The following is a 16,511-nucleotide window of genomic DNA, read 5'->3' on the forward strand; positions in this document are numbered from 1 at the left end:
GGAAGGCTATATTGAACCTTTGTAATGTTGTTTCCTGCGCACTCCACTATGATCGACTCCAGACTCCCATGAAAATGATCTTCATCATCCTTATGAGTATAGTTGGTGGGTGCATAACATTGGAAGACATTCATTGTGATTTCGTGACTTCCGAAGAACCTCGGCTTTAATCATGGGGTGGCCTTATTCTCCTGAACGAGGATCCTTAAACTCAGAGAGCACAATTTAAATGGTTTAATTTGTTTATTCTGGATGGTGTTCTTTTAGCAGGATTGGATTGTTAATCAGATACCCAGCTCACCATGTTCACTCGAAATCGGAAAAGTCAGTTTTATTATTATAGTAGCGAATATAAATGTATTAATATCTAAGAAGACCATTATTCCACATAACTACACAGTGAACGAAACATGCTCATTTGAATTTGTTGATCACAAGGATTTACGAGTTGAAGTAATGTGTAACTGTAAGATGAACAAGGAACAAAGACTCCGAATATCACCAGTTGTTCTCAAGGCTTTTCGTAAGCGAAGTCAAGTGACAAGAACCTGATGTATTTTCGGGCATATTTTAAAATATAGGATTTAGGGAGTGTAACCACAAAAATTCCTGTATTTGGTCAGAACATAGTATTTAGGAAAAAAAAGTTTATTCCATTAGGTCAAACTACGTTCATCTGTCTAAACTACGAATCGTTTTTGAGAGACTCGATAGAATTATATTGGAATACAAACTCCGTGCCAACTTACACGGTTCAAACTTAAGAATCTAAATTATTTCAGAAGTATGAAATATCTCGAACGGTATAGCCTGTGCGATACAGTTAACGGCTTCATTGGCACAAAATAACGTGCTAAACAGCTAAAGGAATGGCGGGATCGTGGACGCATGCTGCTGAAGAGTCCCATACTGGAACGAAACGGTCGTCCAGTGCCCCCAGGTTTTCCATGGTGGTCTAGCTTCAATAGACTCACGAATTCAACTATTAACTTAATAAATAAAAGTTCGATGCCTAAGAATCGATAAAAAACTTTCCAACAAGATGGTATCAAATATCTATCAGCAAGGATACCAGTAATATTTCCAAGGAGACAACCAAACGTTGACAGCTATACATTGAACCACGCCACAACCCTGAGTTTAGTAAAACATGATCTTAATTTTAGTGGTCCGGCAGTAGTAAAATTAGCTTATAAAATGTAAATCTTTAACCGATGTCAAGTAACAAAAGCCCAGACAAGGGAGAGAGAAGAACATAAGGTGTAGTTATAAGAAACACATATAAAGCTTAGATTACAAGACAGGGAAATGGAATAAGTAAATGACAAGACTGTCCAGGAAAATGCTTTCGAGAGGTTTCCAGCATGTTTTTTACATCACAGGAAGTGTTTTTATTTCAAATATGAAGCATTTCTATATACGTTTTAACCAACTCCATGAGGAAGAATGAATATGGTGACAAACGTTCCTGATTTATCTTACCAGAGCACGTTCAGATGTATCAACTCATTTTCAAAACCTTAGAGTATCTAACTGTATACTGAATAATTATTTTAATTTTAATATGTCCCCTTATTTTATATGAAACTGGCCATTTGAGAGGATATTCAAAAAAATGCAGTATGATCGCTCACCCCTGGCGTTTTCTCTGACAAACCGAATAGTGTAAACACGCTACAGATATTCAAGGTTTGGTAGTGTTTCTGTTCATAGCACCTAAATGCAGCCAAATCAAGAGTCAGGATTTATTAGGTTTGAAGACAATATTTGTAAGGTTATCGATGTGTTCAGAAGCCAGAACAAACATGGATACGAAATTATGTTAATTCATTACATTTCCTGGTTTCTCATCATCTGCTTACAACCAAATATATCTTGAAAGTTAGCACTGAGGTAAGATATAGTGTGAAACAATTAACATAGATGAATGAAAAAGGTTGTAATGACAAAGGCTATCAATAATAACTATATATATATATATATATATATATATATATGTTCAGGATGAGTGGTTTCAATGTACGTGAAATAAGAATTCGGCAAGGGAAGACTACATAACAAGTAAACAGTAGAAAATTAATGACAATGTAGCGGTAAATAAATTCCCAAAATAAATAGCTCTGTAAGTCTTCGACATTGGATGCTGACCACATTACTTTTAATGGACTCACCTAGCTGAATGCGCTCGGTCATGCATCCGCACCAGATCACGAGTGGGAACGCCGCGCTCAACAACCCCTGCAATCGCTAGCCAGATTAGATCAGACGATCCTCGATATATTGATGGCCTATCAAATATATTTTCGAACCTCCTCGCTTCTGTCTTTTGATTTCACTTGGTAGGTACGCTTCATATTAGGTGTTACTGGTTAAAGCGTTGTCAAACTCCTAATACTTGTGGCATCTTCAAAAAAATGTAATTATCAGGCTAATAGTAGGTTCATAACTGTATCGTTTTGGATACTTAAGCCAGGTTTGAGTCTTTCATCACTGTTGCTTCAGCAATCCGAAGAGACGCAGTAATTCCTTGTCTGTTAACCATTTTGAAAACCATAGGAATGTCAGTGATGCCCTCGTTCTCAAGTAAATTTCAGGCTAAAGCACCGGTAAGAGCATTTGCTTCTCAGTCTCAAGTTCTTTGGAACATGCTAAGAAATGTGAACATGTATATATGTTGAGAAGTATTTAATCTAGAATGGCTAGTAATTCCAAAGGACTAGTAGCACAGCAAACCCAGTCACGATTTGATGCGCCTTCAGCTATGATGTGTTCAGTAAAATTAATGGGGTCAACATAAATTAATTAAACATCTAATTATCGCCTCTGAATACGAAGAGGTTATTGACCAACTTCCTCATATCTCAACAAAATATGGCCGCTACACAAAAAGCTTTCAGTGAATACTTGTCATGCTTCTCTTTTGAAAAACAGACGAGTTAACCTCTCGTGCCGAATCCAATTCTCAAGTTTCTTTTCTTGTTTAACTGTGTCCATTTTGCTAACTTGGGTCACTAAGCCCTGCCCTTAACTACTACCGTGAAGTTTGATTTCAATGCATAATGGATGATTTGCAAACATCTGAGGAGGTAATTCTTTGTATCACCGTAACTTTTAATTATTAGACAACCTTTGTCTCAGATGAAGTAAAAAACATAGTTAAAGAGGTGCGAAAGGTTTCATAACTCAAATTTTCAACAAATCTTTAGAGTATTGAAAGCATCATTGGTTCTAGTTCCTATTCACACAGTAAGGTACAACAGTGGACTTCATCCGTGATTGAACAATGCCTCAGTCAGTTGACTAAACTTGGAAAGCCTTTTAAGTACATCGGTATGTCTGATGAAATTATGTTTCAACCTTTTTCAGTCACCTGTGTAATCATGCAGAAAAGTGGAGCTGGACTACATACTGCAAGTTCTTGCTATTGGGATAGTTCTACTGACGGTAAGCGCAGTGTTTTGCGACGTAAATTATTTTAAAATGGAATATCCTGACTTGTGCTTTGGGATCAAAACCCAGGTGCCTTTGTCTATCACCTTCCGGCATATTTTCGTGTTTGCCTAGTCTATATAATAGGTTAGCTAAGGAAAATTACACTCGGTAGAGGTCTATATGAGTTGACTAATCTATCCAGAAACCTATGTGCTCCTAAGATTCTGTTCTTGGCTTACGAACTCGCCTGCTATGTCCGGTGAGTCATTCTAACGTAGTCAGAAGAAACCGACGAGTTACAACTTCAATACCATTTCTTAATATTCTACGCATCCCAGTTATATCTCTTTCTTATCTGTGGTGGGAAATCGTAAGAAACCCTGTCATCTCGAGCTCGTTATGAGTTATGCAAACCATCTCCCAAAACTTCACTGGTATCGGTCTTCTTGTATTTCTCCCAAGAGATCCAGATTTTCTCCCAAACAATGCTTATCCACTTTTTAGGTCGCATTCTATCGGTAGTGTGTAAATGATGTTCGAGATTTCGCTTCCTATTCTCGTGAGAGTTAGCTGTACCACCTTTACTGTTCTAAAACCTTTAGCTAAAACTGAACAGTGAGTCGCAGTTTTGACTTACTGTAGTTTTTAAGTCATTGTAAGTTAAGAGAAACCCTAAGGATGGATCGCCAACTTTTTAGTTAATGCTGTTTGTGTCCGATTCACACTGAAACACTTGCATCGATAGGTGTTCACTGTCTCCCTGTTACGGTCGAGGGTGAGGAGTCTGCTCCCCCTCTCGAAATGCTTTCATATGACCACGTGTATACAGCCAATGACAGGTAGGTCTTACTCACTGCCTTCTCGCTGCACTATTGTTGTTTACGAAATTGAGAGGACGAAAAACTGGGTTAGTGGATATGGAGGATCCACCTAAAAGAGCTGGAAAACCCTGTTTTCAAACCAATGGTGTACGTGCGCTTCGGGATCCTGAAGGAACATGTGGCGTATGGACCAAATGTTGGCCACCATGGGACCGTATCTCCTCACGTCGCTCCACTGCCTTGTGGATTAGACCTTTACGTCGAAGGCTCAGGGTGTGGCACCAAGAAAACCACCTGCTCCTGTCTGGGCACCCGGGCAGCATCACAGCACATGCACAAGTCAAGTGACTTGTGTGGTGCATATGTATTCGGTGACCCTTTGTACCAATATTTGTGTTCAAATAAATAAACAGTTCACTCCCAGAACACTTTAACAATACGTAGAAGTTAGTCTAGACTATTCTTACATCTTCATCTGGTGCTACGTCGCTGTGTTTTGATGTTATCAGAAGGAAGTGGCATTAAAGATACGGTGATATACGGAAGTTCATCGACATAAAAGATCAACAAAATATGACCTAGTACAGAGCCCTGTGGTAATCCACTAATTACTTGTTTCAAACAGGTTAGTTAAAGAGTACTTTCTCGGCAACCAATAAGAAAATCTTTGATGCACTTAAGCAGGTATCAGCTCTCTATGTTTGGTAAAAACCTGTCACACGGAATTTTGTCGAGTGCTTTGCTAAAGTCCACGTAGATTACACTTAATGATATTTACTATCTAAAAACTGTAACGGTGAATAGCCTGGAAATAAAACCCCATTCCTCCTAGCCTTGAGAGATATGCATGCGTTTGTTACTTGTAATTTTGATAGATGTATGTAAAACCGAAAGGTAAATTAGAAATTTATCACACAATGTGAGTTTTTTGAATGACTCATTCGAGATGAAACATAATATTAATTAGTATATGATCAGGATACATGTGTATCTCTTAAGCCAATACTGCCAATTTACGTCCTTTTTCAGAAAATGTTCATCATTGTGCCTTGTGGTGGACAAATCTCTCTTGGGTCAGCTCACTGTAATTGTATTTGATCTTAGGGTTGGAAAACAATAGCTGGATGTCGAAATGCGGGTCACAAGAGCAACGTTATTTAGACCAGTGAATCTTGTCTTGTTGCAATGGTTCTTTAACACTTAATTCTACCTATATTTTTAAAAGCCAGTCCTTCAGTAAATTTACGGACTACTCATTACCATTGGTGGCTACTCTCTACTTCATGTTATCCGGAGCCTTCGTTTTACAGAATTGATGTCAACTTTTAACTAAATCGCTATACATTATATTATGAAAGGTTCTTTTAAAACATTTTATGAGATTCCTAATGACATCAAGGTAAACCGTAACTGAAAATAATGTATGGGATAACCACTCTCAAATCCTTCCAAGTTCAGACACAATCACGAAGAAACTCATTGTCATAAAACGGGTAGATACTTTCCGAAAACAAGAACCCCTTGCCAAAACTCCATCTTAACTAACCACAATTCAGTTTATATTTACCAGCTAATGTTGCAGCCATTAAATAGGTTTTTGTCGGTATTAGTCAAAGAAAGCACTTAGTAGAGTAACAATGCAAAAGGCGATCGTTGTTACTAGTCTGTTGGCAGATAATTCTTAAGATAACTAAAAGGGCTTGGGACTGGCCACCTTTCCTGTATCGACTGTATTTGTAATCTTCATCTGGGAGCCTCATAGAAAGCTTATTTGTAACATTAAGCTAACATTATCGTTAATGCTACAAGTTCTTACAAAATTATTCAGCCAGGGAGTTCTAGTGTATTTCTTATGTTGTAAGAGATAGAAAGACATTATTGGACTGTATATTCACGGACAAAATTCTTCAATTTAGTTCCGTCTAGAAGTTTAAACAAGGCTTAGAGATTAAATTTGCAAATCAAGTCAAAGTATGACGTGGATTTTTCAGCGCAAAGATCCACCGGTTTTATGACAATCTGCTACGTATCCAATATTAACATTCATGCTAATCATCACTATTTCGTATTTTTTCAGGGAGTTGTACAGTAAAATGGGAAAACAAGTCTATGTATTTCATTGTTACAGTGTTTGGCTTAGCGATATAATCCTTTTCGACCAACGAAATAGTTTTAAAACAATTAATCAGATTGTATGAAGACCGTCTGCGTTCTAAACAACTTGTGAGCATTCGTTTTTTGGGTTTGAACGTGGTATCTGGACTTTATCTTTGTTGATGCAGTTTACTTTACTTCCGTATCTTCACCGCTCAGCTGAGTTATTACGTTGAATAAACAGATCATGTATCATGATTATTTCTCTGTAATTGTTATACATCCATTCACATCACTACTTTATGTATTAATAGGGCACAAGTTATAACAAATTTAAAGACGTGTTAAGTAATAACAACACTCCGTGACTTTCAGTTAGTATTGTAACAAAAGCATATCGCCTGATTTGTGATATTCAGAGTATTTTTTGCAGATACTATGTTCCTTTGTATATCGCCTCTGCTAATTCCATAAGTGCTTTTATTTACTATCTCGAGTTACTAATATCCGCAAAGAAATCAGTGGATACCTCCCTGTTTACCTGGTAGTATGGAAAAATAGCGCAACGGCTACTAGTGCTTCAAAGAACTAAGGTCGTTGTTCGAAGCGCCCTCTGTTCACTTTGACGTTTGAAAGAATGATAAGTTGGTATCTTGTAACCACCTTTGAAAAGATGTCTTAGTCACTAAGGCATTAATCCTGCTACCAGCTGAGCTGAAATATTAGTTTCCACCATACTGCGCTAATTATGCGAAAAAAACGTGATCGATGCAGTGACCAGATGTTCACTTCCCGCTTGGTTGCTACCAGGTGACTTACAGATCGGCTAGCGTCCCATAATTTGATATTGGAGTTGTTCCTGATCAGTCGCACAAAAACTGAATATTGGAGGAAGGTTTGTCTGGTGTTTTGGCATTCAGAAAGTTCCTCGTAGCAAATGTATGGAGCATAGTGATGGCATTTAACCAGTAGGAGTTAATCTAATCCCCCCATTAATCTTTGGCTTACCCATACATAATATTTTGGGGACAACTCTAGAGGAAGAATAAAGTAGTGTCACAAATGTGTCGTCTAAATATAAACTTCGGCATTGATTTTTTTTGTCTGACTACGTGATACCACATAGGTCACAAATCAAAATTGGTCAATAAGTGCTCAGCGTCCGTATACGACTTGGCTTGAACTGTCACAACGCAAAGTACTAATGTAGTGAACAGAACACGGGTGGGAACAATCGAATGTATTTAACACAAAATTACAGGACTTGTTAACAAAATCTAACAATCATAAAGTAAATGTTTAACTTGCAAAATGTCCACCAATTGTCTCAAAATGACATACTTCATTGTTCTTGCATTTTCACACAAATTGCATTCTGTTTCGATTCTTTACTGTTCGATCCTCTTGTCTCTCTGCTGCCAGACCTATTCAAGACTAACATCACATACTACTTATGTCAATATAAGTAGCACACACCACACTACTACGACAGGAAAGTCGATGTTGGAAGCCTTACGTGGTTCGCCAAAAATAGTCGAGGATTTCATATGTTCGAGCATTAATTCTTTTATGACAGGCGCCAAGTCATGGAGGCCTGGTTATTTTTTATACCACACTACAGAAGGTGGAATAAACTGCCATGACGTACGGCAACTCTGTCGTATATTATGGGAACTTAGTTTGTTCGATCTGAAAATGCTAGATATCTTTCTGTACTTAACACCGTCCTCCAAAGGAATTGTCGCATCCCATGACAAAACTATGCAAGCACTGATGAGGTCTGATAACGTGTTTTCGGTAATAATGAAGACGATAAAATTATTGTTAACTTCTCAAAACACCCGTTTTGGTGACTTAGACATAAATACACATACTGTGTCTTTAACATTGTTGTTTACCGTATAAATACCGTTACTTAACAAAGCGATGGATCTTGCAAAGTAGATTAACTAGACAGTACCAGTAATGAATGGACACACGTAGCAAGGGAACCAAAAATAATTTCATAGACTCTGGACAGAACTGCGACGACCATGACGCTTTTTCTAATGAAACGTAAATCCTAAGGAACTTTAGATCTTGTAACCACCAGCCAGTAACAAATAAACTAAATAGCCTTAGATTTATTATTCACAGTACTGAATACCAACCGTATTGTTTAAAATGATTAACGTTGCCACCATGCTGACAGTATTATACGTCAAATTGAATTTAGACCACAGTATCAAATATATAGCTTGAACTAGAGGGGGTGTTGTATGTTAAAATACTCTGTGCTAAAGTAATACTAAGGAACATGAATACGTAAAAATACATTACCATCTAGTAATTAAGTAGCAATACAAATACCATTCACAAGGTAATACTTTAATCATGAAACAAACTAAAGACTAATTGTGTATTTACGTTTGTATGATTACAGGCAATGTGTAGCGTTGGAAGATTGCTCTGTCGCTTTTCTGTGAAATCTGACTTTTAAGTTGTTAGATAATAGTACGAATTTACGGCAACAATCTAAACAAAAAGTGGTAAACTAGTGCTATTTCCAACTCAGATCTTACTCAACCATCAGTTTTAAAGTATGTGGTGATGAATGTACACAGTGGCCTAGTTATACACAAAATCAGGTTTGGATATAAAAGAAAAGCCTCAATGTGAGTTATTTATCTACCACAGACCATATATTTAATTCATGACAGTGAACTTCATTGGTTGACTGACCAACGGAGTCAGGAAGAAGACCATTGTTGTCTTTAGTACTAGACAGATTAGGATAGCTCTCCAACAACCAATCTATTGTATTTTTCTGTTTCCCCCGGTACGCCTGAAAACAAATGAAAATATCTATAAAATAAACAAGTCCGCGGAAAATACACAATAAGATTGATAATGGTGTTAATATTTGATCTTAAGTAACACGGATTCGGGAAGTACATTTTATGACATCATCATCTTAGCAGATGGAAGTACTAGGATACAAGTGAATTATTGAACGTAATTAAGCTTAGGTCAAGCACTTATTATTTTAAACATCCACATTCAATATACAACTAGAGGTGGAAAACATAACTAAACAAAGACCAGGAAATTCACACGAAAATCGGTATTGCAACACTAAAAATAACTCAATGGCTCTAACAGTACGTTTAAAATGTAAAATACTTTAGGAAATAAACCTTGAATAAAGGATATAGCTACTTACGTGATGCAAGCAGTTCCTACCATAGTTATCACGAGATTCTAAAACTGGTGCTCCTCCTTTGCCGACAAGCAGTTTTAAAATATTAAGATGTCCTGCATACGCTGCTCGATGTGCAGGTGTAGCCCCGTCATTTCTTGTCTTGGCGAAAATATCAGCCCCAGCTTCTAATAATACATTACAAATATCTATATGATTATTTCTAGCAGCATAATGCTAGTAAATAAGATATCGCTTTTAACTTACCAGAGCTGTGTACCCATAACTGTCTGGTATATTAACATTTATATGTTTATCTAACAATTTCCGAACGCGATCAATATCACCACGTGTGGAAGCACCCCAAATCCCTCTCTCAAAATCCATTTCACTTAAATCTTGGTGGGTTGATTGGTGAAAAACTGTGTGACCGGTACATGAATGTGAGCTTTCAGTCATTCGCTTCTGAACTTTATCACTTTTGAGGTAAAGCTGAAAGTTAGTGAAAAAAATAACCAAAAGGATTAAGTTCCCCAAGAAACAATAATACTTTGCACAGTCAAATCAATTATCGTTCATGAGGCATGAAACATCAATTCGTACAGTAAACAGACGCTATGAATGGTAAGCAGGCCCCCCATTCCCGACCGTAGCTGCTACCTTGATACGGTAATCGGGCTTGCCTGTCGTGATGACTCAACTGGGCTATATTGGGTGGAACACGTGTTTGTTTAGGTCCTACTAACCCGACAGGTCGGCCGGAGAACGGTTAAACTAAAAACCGTAACTTAAGATCCGAGGGCGAAGACATACTGCTGCATGTAGATGGGTGTGACAGCAGCAAAGTATTTCCCTTGGACAGCCAGCATCTGCAGAGATGGTGCCTTCTCACAATGGAAGGAAGAGGTTGGAAAATGTCACACCTTAACCCACGGATTTCCGTCTCCGACGGCAAAACCATAAGGCAGTACGCAATCGGCCTCAAGCACTTTTCCCCTGAACTCTGCGGTCACGCTCACAGGTCGCTAAGACCACCACTAACTCAGCTTCTTTTCCAGGCCCCTCAAGAAGAGATATCTTTCGACACTGGGCAACCGGGAAGTGTGGATCGCCATCATACCTTTATTAACACCTGATATCATCTTGTTGATGCGTCATATAGTAATGAAATGAAACAAATTTAATGAATCATACTATGATGTTTGTATAAATGCTGTCATTGGTAAAATCACTAGGACGTTGTTGGAAAATCTTCTGGCCGTCGATATGTCATTTCGACGGCCATTGTCTCGAATTTCCTCTTAGAAGTATGGACAACCTTTGAACAAATCTTGATTGATCTTGAGAAATACTGGCCAATTAGGAAACAGCCAGTTTAGAGTAAAAAATATACTATACAAAACCAAAGAAATAAAGTGGATACACGTCTTATACATAGTTCAAATACTTGTCAAGATTAGAAAGAGGTTCTAAAATCGTAATTCATGCAGTAGATGAAACCATCCATATGGCTACAGAATAGTCGACCTCTGGAGCCATGATAAAGTCTCAGGAACTCTTTCAGCCTGTACACTCATTCGATTGGAAAATGTGGAAACCTTGGACAGAGGAAACCCCAAAAATACCAGAGAATTTTTAGAAGCCTGGGACTCAGGTAAATCAGCAATCAACAAGTATATTGAAATCAGTCTAATTTACTAGCCAATGAGGAAAATTATGCACAAATATAGGAACAAAATTCAAACTAATGGGAGACACAAGCTAAACAATTACAAATTTAAGGTCAATAAGAACTAATCAACGTCGAGGTGTACAGAACAAGTTGTGAAACGCATATGGAGAAATTCGAACACTTCACTTCTATCTGGAGTTTGTGCTGATGATGTGTTCAGAAGAACGATGAAAGCTCCACGACAAAACCATCCAGCTCAGAGAACAAAACTCCATCAAAAACTCTTTCAGCCTCGACTACATAGCTTCAATATTGTTTGTGTGCATTCCGGCTGTTGAATACACAAAATGCCACCTGTGGATAACGACACGATGCACATAATCAAACCTATGTAGGAGTCTGTAAGCTGTCCAATCATCCGCATATATTGTCGTACCTGGCTGCAGTCAGTGTTACTGGTGCTTTTATTATCCAGTTCGCAATAATTGTCATAAGTTGTTTTAGTTAGGAATTATATATAGGGTTTTCATTACGAACTGATATCAGCTATAATGCCAATCCAAGTAGTTTGAACTCTATTTAGCCAAACGGATGAAAGACTTTCGCGCCATAATCCGAGATCTGTTATCTTATACCTGATTGGTTCACGTTCAAAAATTGTAGTCTCGTCTTTTTATTTGTTATAGCCACTCAATTATCACGTTTTGTATAAAATCCCTTGTGAACTGATAGTACGTTAGCATTAAGTACCGAAGTTGACGCCGTTGTAGTGGTAAATAAATCCCTAAAATAAATAGCTCTGTAAGTTTTCGACATTGGATGCTGACCATATGTTTTAGTGGACTCATCTAGCTGAAGGCGCTCGGTCAGGCATCCGCGCCAGATCACGTGTGGTAACGCCGTGCTCAACATCAACCGCAATCGCTAGCCAGATTAGATCAGAGAATTCCGGTATATTGGTCATCGCCAAATATACTCTTCCGATCTCCTCGACTCTGTCTTTTGATTTCTCTTGGTGGGAACGAAATATATTAGAAGGTGTTACTGGTAGAAGCGTTGTCAAACACTGAATACCTGTGACATCATCATTGGTGAGACCGACGTGATCTGGTACACCTAATTGCAACTGTGAGTCTGTTCCTTTTTGGGATTTTTTTATATATCATTGCCTTATTTTTTATTTTTTTTTAAACATTGTGATTTTTTTTTCGTGTTTTTTCTCGGATATATATTTTTTCCCCCTCGTTCATTATCGTACTTCATACTTCATCATGACTGAACAGACACCTAAAGTACTCAAGCTTAAGACTTTGTCCCACCTTCGTTTCAACTGATGCCTTTCTGGCCCGACAACATCGAAGCCTGGTTTTGCTACGCAGAAGCCGACTTCTCCGAGCACGGCGTGATCGACACACGTGCACAATTCCTCGCAGTAGTCAAGGCACTACCGCGCGAATTCAACAGGTACGTAACACCTAGTATGTTTACTAGTGATGTTTCCGATCCTTACGAAATCTTAAAACGCTCGATTCTTAAACGAGGAGATCTAACCGATCGACAAAGGTTAGATCAACTCTTCAATAACATCGACCTGCAACACGGTTCTGCGACAGACATGTTGCAACGGATGAGAGAGGTTATAGGCCTAAGAACTTTCGACGAAGGTCTATTCAAACAACTCTTCTTGTCAAAACTTCCCCAACAGGTGCAAGCAGTTCTGGTCTCGTTCCAGAACAACGCCTTAGACGAGCTAGCTGCATCTGCCGACCGCATTCTAGAAATTACGAAACCCTCTACTACCGAGGTATTTTCAGTCAAAGAAAAGCCTCACACGACTCAGAATGATATAACCGACTTATGTCACACACTCACGCGTTATCTTAGTCTTCCTACCGACAGCAAGAGATCGCGCACACCACGTAGAAGCATTTCTCGTAAGCGATCTGTCTCTAGACCACGAGAGACAGATAACCCCGACTGGTGCTGGTATCATAACCAGTATGGAAAGCTTTCCACAAATTGCAGAAAACTCTGCAATTTTCCCAACACGAAACCGACTGATTCGAAAAACAATTCGGGAAACTTCCAAGCCGGCACGCGTTGACGGCAACCGTAGCCGGCGAACAAAGCCGTCTGTTATTCGTCACAGATGTGGCAACGAGAGTTCGCTACCTCGTCGACACTGGCGCAGAAGTTAGCGTTCTCCCAGCAAATCCTAACGACCGGCTTCACGAATCGACCCTAAACTTACAGGCGGCAAACGGAAAACCGATCGCTACGTATGGCAAAAGGTACGTTTACCTTAACGTGGGTTTACGCAAACCCATTCACTGGATTTTCGTTGTTGCAGATGTTTCTATACCAATCATTGGTATGGACCTTCTACAACACCACAATCTGATCATCGATACGCGCAAACGGAGGCTAGTAGACGGGAACACTAATTTGTCCGTTTGCGTAACTTCTTTTACTGGTTGTAGAGTATCCCCAGTCACAGTTAAACATATGATAGACCCACTCTATCAACCACTACTCGATAAGTACCGTAGGATACAACAAACTCAACCGAAACTACCGTGTGTAACCAGCAATGTTACACATCACATCACGACTACAGGACCACCTGTATTCTCTAAAGCACGACGACTAGCTCCTGAAAAGCTAAGGTTAGCGAAAAACGAATTCGATCACATGATGGACTTAGGAATCATACGACTGTCAAGTAGCCCATATGCATCTCCGTTGCACATGGTCCCTAAAAAGGACAGCAACGATTGGCGTCCAACTGGTGACTATCGGCGATTGAACGCGAAAACCATTCCCGATCGTTACCCGTTGCCTCACATTCACGATTTGACAGCTACCTTGAAAGGTACAACTGTCTTTTCAAAAATCGACTTGGTTAAAGCGTATAACCAAATCCCTATGGCTACTGACGACATACCGAAAACAGCTATCATAACTCCTTTCGGACTCTATGAATTTTTGCGAATGCCTTTCGGTCTAAGAAATGCTGCTCAAACATTCCAAAGATTCATAGACGACGTTTTCGAGGTCTCAACTTCGTACACGCGTATGTTGATGACTGTCTAATCGCAAGTCCGGACAGAGAAACACATCTCAAGCATCTGGATCTTGTTTTCGAACGACTTCAAAAACATGGCATTACTGTAAACGTTCAGAAATACCAATTCGGAACCGACTCGTTAGACTTTCTGGGACACACTATCGATGCTCAAGGCATTCGACCTCTTAGGACCAAAGTGGCGGCCATTCTGGATTACGCAGAACCGACCACCGTCAAGCAATTACGCACGTTCAACGGCCTCGTAAGTTTCTATAGACGTTTCATACCCAAATGCGCATTACTTATGAAACCTCTGACCGACCAACTTCGTGGAAATGCGAAATCCATTAATTTGGACGACACCGCACGAAAAGCATTCTCCACAGTTAAGGAACTGATTGCTAAAGCAACAATGCTCGCACATCAGGACACCCGAGCACCCATTAGCATCGCAGTAGACGCATCCGACTCAGCAATCGGAGGAGTCTTACAACAATGGGTTAACAACTCCTGGCAACCCTTGGCATTTTTCTTTAGAAGGTTGCTAGTCACCGAATCGAGGTACAGCACATTCGGTAGGGAACTCCTAGCTATGTATTGTGCTGTACGGCATTTCCAACACTACATCGAAGGCCGTGAATTCACTCTTTTCACGGACCATAAACCGCTCACTTTCTCGTTAAGCTCTCCTTCTGACAAGTACTCTCCCCGTGAGTCTCGACAACTGGACTACATTTCGCAGTTTACTTCAGATATTCAACACATCTCTGGAGCAAACAATGTAGTTGCAGACGCTTTATCTCGTATAACTTCCTTGAACAGTTTCCAAGGAATCGACCTTCTTAAACTCGCCGAGCTTCAAAAAGAAGACACTGATCTTCAGCACGAGTTATCGTCCACAACACTTAAACTACGCATCAAACAGATGGGAACAGGTAAAGAAACCTTACTTTGTGACACATCTACAGGTAGGGATCGCCCAATCGTGCCGAAACATTATCGACGCAATGTCTTCAACACATTGCACAAACTTTCGCATCCAGGTGTTCGTGCAACCATCAAGCTTATAGCAGAAAGGTTTTGCTGGCCTGGAATGAATAAAGACGTGAGGGAGTGGGCACGCTCCTGTGTAAGCTGCCAAAAATCTAAGGTTATCAGACACAACAAATGTCCCTTAGGCTCGTTTAAAACTCCCGATGCTCGTTTCGACCATGTCCATCTGGATTTGGTAGGACCTTTACCAGATTCAAATGGATACTCTTATCTCTTAACCTGCGTTGACCGTTTCACTCGATGGCCAGAAGCAGTACCTATCAAGGACATCACTGCTGAAACAGTGGCTCGCACCTTCGTCGAACGATGGGTAGCAAACTTCGGTTGCCCTTCAACCATCACTACAGACCGCGGACGTCAGTTTGAATCTGATCTTTTCCGTCGTCTGACCACACTTTTAGGAATCACTCGCTTCCGAACGACCGCCTACCATCCACAAGCAAACGGGTTGGTAGAACGTTTTCACCGACAACTGAAAGCTTCGCTATCAGCTGCAAACGTTTCACAATGGACCGACGCTCTTCCACTCGTCTTACTAGGTATCCGCAATGCAGTGAAAGCTGACATTGGATACACTGCGTCTCAACTCGTTTATGGAACGACACTTCGACTTCCAGGAGAATTCGTGGATCCTTCATCCTCTTCAATGAACATGGATCTAACCTCCTACACGAACAGGCTTACAAACGCAATGCGTTCAGTTAAACCTGCTTTCACTCGACCTCAATCAACTGATGTTTTCGTTCAACCTGACTTACGATATAGTACACACGTTTTCGTTCGTCGAGACTCGCATCGACGACCATTCGAATCAGCATACGAAGGACCCTTCAAAGTTCTTCAACGTGAATCTAAGTACTATATAGTCGATAAGAACGGAACCAACGATAGCATCAGCATCGTTCGCTTAAAAGCAGCGTATTTAGAAGGAAATCCTATCTACGTGGATTTTCCTTCGGTACAATCGAACGACACGACTCCGACACTTACAATACCTCATCCGACAACCAACACACACGATGATACTTCGACAGTATCCGAAAATAAACTTAAAACGACGCGTTCTGGAAGAAGGGTGAGATTTCCAGAACATTTAAACAACTATTGCACGTAAGGCACTTCTCGACATTTTATATTATTTAAAAAAAAACAATTTTAATATGCTTATATATTTTTATTTCTATTTAAAAAAAA

At 39.6% G+C, this 16,511-nt stretch overlaps 2 protein-coding genes across 4 annotated transcripts; one reads left to right on the top strand and one right to left on the bottom strand.

Annotated features, from left to right (window-relative positions):
* Positions 1–2,886: 2,886 nt before the first annotated feature.
* DYNLT1_3 (Dynein light chain Tctex-type) lies at positions 2,887–6,780 on the top strand (the record flags this gene model as incomplete). Of its 2 annotated transcripts, none has more annotated exons than XM_051212512.1 (5): positions 2,887–3,086; positions 3,123–3,164; positions 3,207–3,330; positions 3,367–3,444; positions 6,331–6,780. In XM_051212512.1, 5 exons carry the CDS (start codon positions 3,060–3,062, stop codon positions 6,399–6,401), a joined length of 342 nt encoding a protein of 113 aa, XP_051072696.1. In that variant the 3' UTR covers positions 6,402–6,780. The 2 variants fall into 2 exon arrangements, with proteins under 2 accessions (XP_051072696.1, XP_035588160.1); XM_035732241.2 differs by lacking the exon at positions 2,887–3,086 and adding exons at positions 4,178–4,271; positions 4,325–4,404 and having other exon boundaries at positions 3,207–3,444.
* A 2,226-nt stretch (positions 6,781–9,006) lies between these two features.
* Positions 9,007–12,244, bottom strand: ANKRD39_1 (Ankyrin repeat domain-containing protein 39; the record flags this gene model as incomplete). Of its 2 annotated transcripts, XM_012937358.3 has the most annotated exons (4): positions 11,634–12,244; positions 9,793–11,596; positions 9,550–9,762; positions 9,007–9,171 (listed from the first exon to the last, which is right to left on the bottom strand). In XM_012937358.3, exons 2-4 carry the CDS (start codon positions 9,982–9,984, stop codon positions 9,007–9,009), a joined length of 570 nt encoding a protein of 189 aa, XP_012792812.3. In that variant the 5' UTR covers positions 9,985–11,596; positions 11,634–12,244. The 2 variants fall into 2 exon arrangements, with proteins under 2 accessions (XP_012792812.3, XP_051072697.1); XM_051212513.1 differs by having other exon boundaries at positions 9,007–9,762; positions 9,793–10,017.
* Between the last annotated feature and the right edge of the window lie 4,267 nt (positions 12,245–16,511).

Source organism: Schistosoma haematobium, chromosome ZW (genome assembly GCF_000699445.3).
Source record: "Schistosoma haematobium chromosome ZW, whole genome shotgun sequence".
Taxonomy (NCBI): Eukaryota; Metazoa; Platyhelminthes; class Trematoda; order Strigeidida; family Schistosomatidae; genus Schistosoma; species Schistosoma haematobium.